The sequence below is a fragment of the Phocoena phocoena genome, chromosome 14, assembly GCF_963924675.1.
Source record: "Phocoena phocoena chromosome 14, mPhoPho1.1, whole genome shotgun sequence".
Lineage (NCBI taxonomy): Eukaryota > Metazoa > Chordata > Mammalia > Artiodactyla > Phocoenidae > Phocoena > Phocoena phocoena.
The window spans coordinates 36,140,453-36,152,778 of NC_089232.1; the positions used below are offsets into that span (position 1 = coordinate 36,140,453).

Sequence of the window (12,326 nt, forward strand, 5' to 3'; positions counted from 1 at the left end):
GGCCAGACTGAAAAGATTAAACAAGAGCACAAAAATGGTAACAAAAGCCAGATCTGAAACAAACCCACCACACGTAAAATTTAAAAAAAAAAAAATTTAAACAGGGACTTGGAGCTTATTTATGAGAGCAAAAGTAATTCAGTGTATGATGTGAAAAATTAATAGGACAGTCAATGCAATCTGAAAAGACTGAAGGGGATTTCACAGACAGTGGAGATTTGACTTTTTAGTTTTCATTTTTTTATTTCAAAAGTTTTGTAAGAAGGACACCACCAGTGTATTTCACAAAGACATAAATGTATACACCCCAGCAACACAAAAAGAATAAATCTTCAAAAATGTTCACCCCGATTATTTACATTTGTTTCTAATATAAATTTAGGACTTCAGTATGTAAATAAATATACATTACTATGTATACCTTTCTAGTGCGGCTTACCAACAAATCAGCTGAACTTTAATTTTTTTTTTTTTTTAATTAGAGCAGGTATGCTTTTGATGGTGGGGAAGGGCTGGAGGGAAGGAAAAGCAACTGAAACCGTCCAGTTCACATCAGTTATCAGTCTGCCTTCTCTTGGGAGCTTGTGGAAGGTGTCAAGGTGGTTGGGAACATCAACACCTTGGCATGCATGAACGTCAGGTCAGGAAGGCTGGCGATCACCTTGATGGCTTCTTCACTCAGGTGCTCTTCTCTTTTCGGTTTCCTGTTGACAAATGAAAAAAGAGATGTGTGTTCAAGTGACACCTGCTGTAGGTCAAACGGGAGGAAATCTCCTCTCAAGGTAGACAGCAATCCGTGGGGACTTGAGTTATCTTTCCCTCTGCCAGTCCCTGAACCTCATAATACCTTTGTGTTGAGTGCTTCCTGTGCCAGAGGCCAAATCTCTTCGAAGATTCACACTGAATTTATGTACGTTCATTACAGTTCGGCAGGTACATAGACATTCACGTGCACCTATGCACAGCTCGCAGCTCTATTTAAGCTTAGAAGCATCTACCTAGGCATACTTTTAAAATGTTACTAGGGAACTCCCTGGTGGTCCAGTGGTTAGGATTCCGTGCTTCCACTGCAGGGGTCACGTGTCCGATCCCTGGTCGGGGAACAAAGATCCTGCATGCTGTGTGGCGCAGCCAAGAAAAAGTTACGAAGCAGAAATATAATGCTGAAGCCCTAGTTAATAACACTCTGCCCAACTGGATTTCCCCCTCCCCACTGAGAAACCACCAACGTTGCCTCAACATAAAGCAAAGTATGTCTGGCACGGTCCTTGTAAGTCATTTTAACCTCAGGCTTTCTTCAACCCCAAAGGGGAATTCCAGGACAGAAAGCCCTCAGCTCAAAAACACCCAGCCTCTGCCCCACTGGGATGCAGATAGATGGTAGGTTCAAAGGCCGCAGCACTAGGGCCAGCTACTCATGCCGAGAATGCACATGGGCAGGAAGGACTCAGGGAGAGGGAAAATCTCGAAATCTGTTGGGTCCTATAGATGAAATGCCCCTAATATAAGAAGTGATCAGCGTGGCGACACAGAGAGGAAGAGCTCCTGCTGACCCGGGTCTTCCCAGCAGGTGAGCCACAGAAAATGCCAATTGAGCCTCGAATGTGGCTCAAATTGAGCACATGATTGTAATCCAATCTTTATGTTTTCTAGGATGTTAAATATACTGAAAGATAGCTGCAGTCATAATGATATTAATTTTAGATCAAAGTAATTTAAAATTGTTGACTCTAAAAGGCCCAATCCTCTTTTACAGTAAATGATAGTTCGTACTCTATTAGCCTGCGACACAAGTTATTTCTTCCACCTAAGTATTTTCTTTGTCCTTGGGATGAGGTGCAGGAGGTCAGGAGATGAAACAAGAAAGAAAAGATAGATGCAGGTCTTTGTTTTAAACCTGGACTTTTCTGTTGTTCAGGCTGAAATAAAAAGGTTTTACGAAAAGACTGAAAAATCAAACATCAGACTTTTAGGACCAAAGTTCTTCAATATGGGGGTCAGCTTCAGGCACACTGAAACCATCAGTAGATCAACTCAGAAGAATGGAATAGCACTCCAAATTTTTTCCGATTAAAATCTACATTTTTAATTGCACTTAAATCATGGTAAAACTATTAAGTGGATGGTTGATGGGAAGTTGCCCATCTGCATCATTCCAAAATAAAACCAGATAGAAAACTGGAAGACTACATGGGAAAGGGCAGCCTCTCACCATGATCTTAGCATCACTCACGATGGGGTCAACCAGACATTATGTGTCATCTGATGCGATACAACACCTATGATGTATTCCAGCCAAAAGGTTTTACCTGAATCCATCAAACCTTTAGATATAATGTCCAGTTTACAGGAAATAAGGGGAATAGAGAAATATTTGAAAACTACTTGAAGGAAGCAAATGGACAAATCCAGAGATTGGGACGTTTTGCAGGACAAGTGGACCGATCTTTTCAACAAGCTAGCGTTAGTAAACTGAAAAGCAAACAGAAGGGATGGGGGTAGATATACTAGGTTAAAAGTGACTTAGCCATAGCAGCTAGGTACAATAGTCCTAGATTGGATGCTGATTTGGAGAAAGCAGAGAGAAAGGACATTGTTGGGGAATTTGAATACATATAGCCTGGGTATTAGATGAAATGAAAATTTACTGAAATCAGGAGATGGAGACCACTGACTGCAAGGGAAGGCTCAATTCCGTATAGACTATAAAATCTCCTTTTTGGTTAAAACAACACTCATATGGGTATATTTGCAAAGACAAAGATCTGAAAGAATATGCACTAAGGAGTTATAGTGATCTGACTGGTAAGAATGTGATACTTTCATGAAAAAATTTTTGTCTATTTTCTAACTTTCTACTCTTACTGCTTCTGTAAAGATAAAAAATTATTAAAAACAGTAACCAGTAAAATTGCACCTAAATGGACTTCTCGTTTGTGGAGTGCAGTTGGGGTGTGGGGAAGGAGAACAAAGAAGTTGTTTTCACCCAAGGAATGGTTGGTAAATATTATTCTAGAGTTTCTACCAATTGCCTTATTTCAGAGACACTACTTGAAGGCTGTCTGAAGGTGTATTTAAAAATTAAAAAAAAGTTTATGTAGTTCATAATTTGTGCGTTTATCTGTAGTCGCTATGCGTTGATGTGATCTAGTTTTCTTAGAATATAAGAAAGAAGAAAATGCTTGAGGGGAATTTGAAAATAAAAAGTTACATCATGACCTTTCCTTGAAGCCAAAGGCAGTGACCTAATTTTGATTTATACTCTTCCTAGTTAAGATTTATCCTTTTGGCCAATGCAGTACAATTAAGAGTTCAGAAATAAACCCATACATTTATGGTTAAACTGATTTTCAACAAGAGGGAAATGGGGCAAGAACAGTCTTTTTAACAACCAGTGCTGGTACAACTGGATATCCACGTGCAAAAGAATGAAGATGGACCCCTACCTTACACCATATTCACAAATTAATTCAAAATACATCAAAGGTCTAAATATAAGAGTTGAAACTTTAAAACTCTTAAAAGAAAACCTAGATGTAACTTTTCCTGACCTTGAAGTAGGCAATGGTTTCTTAGATATGACACCTAAGGCACAAGCAATGAAATATATATGTACATATTTATGTACACATATATGTATATCTATATATAGAGATATATACACATATACGCATGTATATAGGGCTTCATCAAAATTAAGAAACTTTTGTGTTTCACAGGACACTACCAAGAAAGTGAAAAAACAGCCTGCAGAATGAGATAAAATATTTGCAAATCCTGTATCTGATAAAGGTCTAGTATGCAGAATATGTAAAGAGTTCTTAACAACAACAACAACTTCCCTAAAGAAGAGATACAAGTGGTCAATAAGCACCTGAAAAACTGCTCAATATCACTGGCCATCAGGGAAATGTAAATCAAAATGACAATGAGATATCACTTCATACCCATTGGGATGACTATAACCAAAAGACAGTAACAAGCCTTGTGAGAATGTGGTGACATTGGAACCCTCAAACTTTATTGGTGGAAATGCAAAATGGGGCCACTGCTTTGGAAAACAGTTTGGTAGTTCTTCAAAAAATTAAACAGTGTTACCACGTGACCCAGAAGTTCCACTCCCAAGAAAATTGAAAGCATTTGTCCACACAAAAACTTGTACATGAATGTTCATGGCAGCATTACTCATAACAGTCAAAAAGTGAAAACAACCCAAATGTCCATTAATTGATTAGTGGGATAAGCAAAATGTGGTATAGCCACACAATGGAATATTATGCAGCCATAAAAAAGGAACAGAAAGTGCCAATACATGCAACAACTTGGCTGAGCTTGAAAACATTATGCTCACTGAAAGAAGCCAGACACAAAAGGCTATACAATGTATTATTCTGTTAGTTACGAAATAATCAGAATATGCAAATCCACAGAGATAGAAGGCAGATTAATAGCTGCCAGGGGCTGGGAAAACTGGCATATAGGGAGTGACTGCTAATGGGTACGGGGTTTCTTTCGGGGGATGATAAAAATCTTCTGGAATTAGATAGTGATGTTCTGGAGGAATTAGATAGTAATGTTCTGGAATTAGCAGTAATGGTTGCACAACCTTGCGAATATACTAAAAGCCACTGAATTGTACACTTGACATGGGTGAACTTCATGGCATGTGAATTATATCTCAATTAAAAGGTCAAAAAAAGAAAAGAAAAACCATGCATGCCTTTTGGCAACTAGTCCTCTGGCCTGTATAATCTTCAGTTAGAGGTCTGTAGCTACTAACTAGCTGGCTACCCACTGATTAAGATTAGGAAGTAATTTTTCTCTGTATTAGAAAAGGTAAGCAAGAAGATGGAACTATTTTAAAACTAAGAACTTGCATTTCTTTAAAATAAGAAGTCACTTTCACAACCTATGTTTAGAAAGTGAAGAGCACATGTACTTTCTCTTACATATGCAAAGGCATTTGGAAAAGAGTATGGGATGTTGTTTGTTACATGGCAAATTTCCTCTACCTAGACCACTGTTTCTTAACCTTTTCTTACCCTACAGTTCCTCAGTGCTTTTTCACTCCATCTTCTGTGTATTGACAAAAGCCAAGATTTTGCTGAGGTGTACACTTTAAATTTTATTTTATTCAAAAACAAAAACAAAAACAAAAAATGAAGCAAAACCCAAAAACAACAAAGATGCTTAAAATTCCTTTGGAATTACGCCACCCCACCTTTCTCTCCCTTGTACAACTGAGAATCACTCATGGGGGCACTTTACAGTATTACCTTCTAATTATAAGACTTGTGAATATTTGCACTTCTCACCACTTTCAAATAGTTAATTCCTCCAAAGAGAAAACACAAAGTTGACAACTTGTTTTCTTTGCAATTTATTTTGTTTTAAATGTGAAGCTGGACAGGTACCAGAGACTAATTCAATGCAGTTACAAAACTGACCCCAGGATACACACTATAGTTTCAGTTCATTCCATAATAATACAGAATAAGAGAAAAAATGAAAATAACTTCAAGTGGTAGGAGTTGGAAGAGTGCCCTAGTATACAGAATGTTTTAAGGGTGAGTTGAAAAGTTAGGAGAGCAAGCAAGTTAACAATGTGGCTTAGAGCTCCTCCTACTGGCACAAAGAATGAATTCTCACCACCGGGACTTTGAACACTACAGTTCACTCAGTGAGACTGCAGAGGGAAAAAGGTGAGGAAACACTAGGACTGTCCTTAGAAAAAGTTGTCCAAAAAGTAGCAGGAGAAAGCCCAAACGATAAAAGTGTCCGTTTTTTGTTTGTCTGTTTTAAAAGTCATTAGCTTTTGGTTAACATATATAGAAAAAATGGATGAGAAATCTGTATAAGGAGAACATTAATTTGAAAATACGATTTGGAAAGAGAAATTAGAAAGCAAGCAAAAAATCCACACTAGCTTCACTTACAAGCAAGTTCACTTAATAGGAGGCTTTAACAGCGCCAGGTAGTGTTACTACAAAGAAATGGGGTGATAAGAACAAAGGAGAGAATCTGTGGCTAAACAAGAACGTGCAGACTACAAATCCATTCCCGGGAAAAGTTCAGGGTAGCCTTAATTACAAAACAAATAATAATGGATTTTCATGATTATAAATATTAACTGTATTAGTAATAATAAATATCTGTTGAATGGGTACTTAAGCACAAACACAGTTTTAAAGGCGATGTGATAATTCAAGCCAAAGTTTTAAGACAGGTAAGCATTTATTATTTGCAAGGAAAACACGGCTTTATTAAATGGATGTTTTTCTACAGAAGAACTGATTTAAAAGATAAATCTGAGTTTGATGTGTGAGTAGAATGTATTTAAATAGGGGGAAAAGCTATAATATCTCTACCTAACTGGGCAAAAACAGGTAACTATTTTCACTTTAAAGTGCTGATGAATGACAGATTTGGTACAGCAGAGTTGGTATGCCGATCAACCAGTATTTGCTCTTGCAGTAGTGACTTCCCGGTTCATAATGCTTACCTTCTTATTAGAAACTGCCTTATTCTTATGGCTAACATGTCAAAGCAATGGATTATTCCAGTGCTTAATTATGTAAAACTAAAGGTTTCCTGAATCCTGCACACAACGCCCACATGACATTCCTGTATCTGAGATAACTGCTTTTCTAAAGGCCCTGCCCCTGAAGGGCTCCCAGAAAGCTTGTTAAAAGCAAGGCTTCGGGCTTCCCTGGTGGCGCAGTGGCTGAGAGTCCGCCTGCCGATGCAGGGGACATGGGTTCGTGCCCTGGTCTGGGAGGATCCCACATGCCGCGGAGCAGCTGGGCCCGTGAGCCATGGCCGCTGAGGCTGTGCGTCCAGAGCCTGTGCTCCGCAACGGGAGAGGCCACAACAGTGAGAGGCCCACATACCGCAAAAAAAAAAAAAAAGCAAGGCTTCACGACCCAAATCAGAGGTGCTACACATTAGCGAAAATTCAGAAAATAAAACAGTGGCCATTCCCTACTCTCTCTTAGCCCAGAGGTGAAAGGATCAGCCTAGATGACTCTGGGAGTGTGAAACTGGGTTCTCAAAGATGATCATCTCAGTAGTTATGAAAGAAAAGGGGGAGCATTTCTGTAATGGCTTCATGCTCTCAATTCTTTTATCAGATTCTTCTCTACAAAGTTGGGTGTAGGGGTAGGGAAGGAGAGAAAACGACATCTGTCAGCCCTTTCCAGTCTCTCATGAAATAGCTCCGCTCTAGTAAATCCATAATTAAACATAATTTGATACTATCTTCTGGAATTAGGCATCTATTGGTTTTATAAATGTAAAGTGATTTTTAATATAATATATTGAAATACTGCCAACTTATGTGCTTTCCCATCTGGGCTACTTGGTTTAACACAGAATTCAAAATTAGGGTGTAATGAGCACTAGCTTTTACCTGGTAGATGTGCTTGTCTTCTCTACTGTGGACATGAGTCTCGCAAATGCATCAGTCACTTTGAGGCTTGAGGTGGAGATTTCCAGCTTAGAAGTTGTTAACTCATACAACTCTGGATCCACACCTTATAGTATAAAATGATAGTCAGTGATGGCAAGCTGCAATGGGTACTCAGCCACAATCCAAGATGCAAAAGGCAATTACTCTGTAAACATCTGAGTCTTTATAAGCACAGCACATCTTTAGAACACTATAATATTGCATTTAGTTTTTAAATTATAAATTCCACTCTTCGGAGTTTTTATAAAGTAGGAAAATACTCTTAAAATTCCACTCTGGTATAAATATAGCCTTAATTAATCTAACGTTTATGTAGACGATACCATCAAAATACTTCTAAAAAATTCTATCTGCTATAGAAAACTCCCTAAATTTTGTATTTGTTTGTGATATGAAGGTTATCGATGTTTTATAAATAGAATGCACATGATTTGTTACATAATATGACACCTCAATTTTTAAATTGACTGATTTAACCTCATTTTTTGAACCTCCCTTTTCCCTTACCTCCCTGACCATTTATCCTCCATTACTTTCATCCATATCCCCAAAGTTGTAAGTTAATATAAAGTCTCAGATACAGTACATAATTTGGTTAGTTTAAATATATTCTGACTACCTGAGGACATGAAATATTACCCAAAGTATCAAATTATTACTAGAGTTATATACCGCATTGTTCTTTCTTCAGGTAAGAAGTGGGGAGGGTAAAATATTTTCAGAAAAAGTGGATAAAAGCACTACTTTTGAACAAAATGAAAATTGTCTCAAGGGTTATACTTCTATTGTCTCACAGCTGAATCTAGTGGCTAACAGTTCAAATATCTTGTTAGAAAAATTCAAAACAAAGCTGAGTTAGAGAATTAGATTTATTGTAAGATCTATTAAAATCCTTCCCATCTGACTTCATTAAAATATACATACATATTTTAAAACTTCTCTTGAATATTAATTTATATCAAATATGATGACTACAAAAAACAAGGAACAATTAAATATTTTCAACTCAAGCTAAGTGTTGGAAAATAAAGATAATCAGATAAAAAATTTTTAATCCTACACTCTTTGGTTTTAGCAAATTCAGTAGTTTCAGGGTATAATAGAAAAGCAGACTGTAAGTACAAATGTCTTATAGCTTCATCAACTTCTACTTATTATTTCTAAAAAAGCCCTAAGACCCGTAGATAAAATTATATATACATGTACCATATCGATATTAACAAACAAGTTTCCTCCTTTAGGATATTTCTAGGTTAAGAAAAAAAATCAGGAACTGCCTTCTATTAACCAACTTTGTAGCTGACTAGCAGATGTAAACACAGATCTCAGATGTTTACAGAAATCATACTAGCACAAGCGGCTTCCACAGTTACCATGTCCAACAAGGGAGGAAGGCTATAGAAAATGTTTGTTGACTCTCCGAAGTTTTTAGTATTTCATTAAGGTACAGTTTCAAAATATAATTTAAAAGGCCCTTTCTTTGTATTTCTATAATAAGTATTAAGGTTGCAATTAAAATGTAAAAATTTACAGATGCCTGTAAAGGGACCAGATGAACCCAAAGCACCTCCTTCCTCCACTATGAAAGGTTAGATTCCAAGTAACCACAAAATTTAAGTAGATGGTGAATGCACAATGCAGAGTAAACAATTGCATTCTGACTGGCAACAGGAAAGTGCTAGTAAAAATTTGGTTGGGTTTATACAATACTGACAACTTGGCCGTCAAACAGTGAAGTGGGAGATTTTTAAAAAAACCCTTCAACCTCCCCCAACCCCCCCAAAACCATTATCACCAAAAAAAGTACTATGGCTATATTTTATACTTTTCAAAAACAAGACAACTACTTACTCTACACAAAAAACTGGAGAGTAATTTTTTAATGGAAGAGTTTTTTTTTTTTAACAGAACCTTAATGAGGCATAGTTTAGTTACATAAATAAAGCTAGCCAACCAAGTTCTATGCCAACCTCCTAAGTCTCAAACACAAAATAATTAAATAATCGCAAGCTAAGACAAAATGACTTTCCCAGAAACAAGTCAGAAAAAGTGCAAGCAAGTGGTGAAATGGAATACTCAGGAAAGTGTTGACACCTGTAGCTTGATGGTAAATTTTAACAAAACCCAATAGCAATAAAACAAGCCAAAGCAAATTTATAGTAATCAGGTTTACACAGCAGCTAGAGTATATTAATGAAAATACGGAAGGAAAATATTTAAAACGTTCCAAAGTAATGAGGACCGCCATTGACCATGCTGATTTCATTTCCATTACAGCTCTAAGCTTCTGAAACTGCTTGCTCTTCTCAAAGCTGTGTATGTATACTGAGCCTGGTTTATCAGGTCATTTCTGTACTTCTTTATATGGTCAGATGATTTGTGCTCTTATGGGTGATTTTTAACTGAGTTTGAAATGTAACCAAAAATTAAATTTAAACCAGGTTTTTAGACACCCAAAAATAGTGACCTCATTTAAATTATGATACATTCCATGACAAAACAAAGCTGAGAGCAAATCAGAAATAGGAGCTCTGTAATTCATTCTTGGGATTATGGTAATAAGGAAACTGATACACAAGTTTTTGGGTTTCTTCCCCCCATTAAGTATTAAAAACTAATTAGCTCACCCAGGTCATTTCATAGCTCACATGTATTTCGAAGTAATTTAAATAGTGAAATATTTTGAAGTCAAAACCAGACACATTAGTTTTTCGTATGCTTGTAAAATCTTGGAAACAATGAAAATGATAACCAGGGGATTAGATTTGCGGAATCCAGTCATTCTACGAAACGGCCTTGGAATGTCCTTATAGCACGATCAGATTTCCATAACCAGCTCTTGGAGAAGGGCATTCTGGGTCCCAGGTTCACCCTTAGCTGATTGTCTTATCTCCCCCATTTCCCATCATGGCTTCTAAACTGCTAGAAGTGGGCGGCAGGGTTATCTAGCTGAACAAAACCAGCAGATTCTCAGGAACCAGGCTGGCTGTCTAACTGATCCTAGTGGGGACTGAGAGGGACCCTCCCTATGCATTCTGGGCATCAGCATCTATATAGCACCTCAACAGCCATCTGGTATCAATGGGCATGATTACCAGATCACAAGTTGGGATGACAGGGAGCCATTAAAATCATATTAAATAAAATGTAAACATAAAAATGCCATTATATTTTAATCGTTTATTCAGTTAGAAAATGACAAAGTACATTAGGCCTTTGGTCAATGAACTGAACTTTTGCCAGGCTGAACATTAATTTAACAGGCACTCCAGGCTTTTAGTATACTAAACAGGCTTTTAGTATCTCATAGCAATTATTTTCTATTATTATCTTTAACATTTTTTTTTCCTCCATGGAAAACAGTAAACTTTCTATTCAAGAGCTACATAAAAACAGTAATAATTCTATGTGGGACTATATAACTAAGTGCTAGACTCCAACATTTTGGAACCTAATTATACATTTAGCAGCACTAATGAACAACTAATTGAATGCTAGAATTTGTAATTATCACAGACACTATAATGTAAAGTCACCTTTGTGTACTAAAATATTCTTATATCTCTAAATTTGTATTTTTTCAAATGGCTTTGTAGAATATGCTTTAAAAATAAGCATATAAAATATCACATTTTCTATTTACAAGGGGAAAAAAAACCCCTGCCTTTAACTGTGTAAGGACATTAGGGCTGTTTTATATCTAGAAACTACTTTCAGCTCTGAATATTATACTCTGACAAAGCTTTCCTTAAAATACATTTCACATAAGTCATTTGTTATAGTTACACTACTAGAAAATAACAGTAGTTAGATGAAAGAAAAGTAGTAGACATTATAGAGAATACAATCTACTTGTTTCCTTGTTTATAGGAAAGTCAAGTGATGTGGTCATGCTTTTAGTAAATAAACTAGAATTATGGCTTTAACACTCTGCTGACCTGGGATTGTGGTGCTGCTGCTAGAGCTACTGTCATCCACGGGCCCAAAGAAATCAAGGTTCAGAAGAGTGGAACCTCCACTAGCTTGAAATTCAGTGACCGTGTTGGTAGGCAGCCACACAGAAGGTAAGCCAAGGGAGGAGGGGTTATGTGTAAAAAGGGGTAAGACACACACTTGAACATGCAGGTTATAATTAGTAGTCATTACATATTTTTAAATCAACATTAAAACAATGTGTACAGTATTAGTTTTTCACTGCTAAGGACATTTCTAAAGTAACAATTTAATTCAATGTACATTTTCTCATGTACAAAGTAAATAATTTGACACTTAGTAAGGTTTTAGTTAGGAGTTCGGTTCTTTCAATTGAAACTTGAAGCCATACCAGAAAGACCAAGGGGAAAGTATACCCGTTAAAGGGAAACAATACTTTAATCTCAACCCAACATTAAATCACTGTACATGCCCAAATAAATCTTTTATGTTAGTAGTGTTGGTTTCTAATTAATGCTTTTTAAAAGTGACAAAGTTGTCAGTTTCAGGACAGGCACCAATACATTAACTTAGTTTAAAATAAAATAACATAATAAGGAATGTCATAACTGCCCTATGATGTGCAACCTCAAGCTGTACTGTTCCCCTTTAACTCTGAAACAGTAATCAGAAATAGTATACATTTTTAAAGAAGTTGTTTGTTAATAAAAAGCATGATGATTTGACTGAATAAGACACCAGACAACAGCAGAAGGTGCATCCAGGCTTTCCTTCAGCACGGATATTCAATTGGATGCTTTCCAGATATCCTGGGATCCCCCACTCTAAGGCAAAGCTGATAGAATAGCAGGTGTTTTAGACCATGGCTCAAACAACTTATGAAGTATAAGGAGTAAGAGTAATTATACCTCAGAGTCCAATTAAA

General features: G+C 36.7%; 1 protein-coding gene across 10 annotated transcripts in view; it reads right to left on the reverse strand.

Moving 5' to 3' along the window:
* Positions 1 to 478: 478 nt before the first annotated feature.
* AFTPH (aftiphilin) overlaps positions 479 to 12,326 on the reverse strand; it is a 36,112-nt gene continuing 24,264 nt past the window's right edge. For 2 of the 10 annotated variants that reach the window (XM_065890952.1, XM_065890946.1), the window contains 4 exons: positions 11,407 to 11,490; positions 7,409 to 7,532; positions 746 to 748; positions 479 to 704 (listed from right to left, as the gene is read on the reverse strand). In XM_065890952.1, coding sequence (XP_065747024.1) covers positions 560 to 704; positions 746 to 748; positions 7,409 to 7,532; positions 11,407 to 11,490 — 356 coding nt within the window. In that variant the 3' untranslated portion in view covers positions 479 to 559. Of the gene's footprint in view, positions 705 to 745; positions 749 to 7,408; positions 7,533 to 11,406; positions 11,581 to 12,326 lie in introns of all 10 variants that reach the window. The other 8 variants (XM_065890951.1, XM_065890948.1, XM_065890950.1 and 5 more) reach the window with 5 other exon arrangements.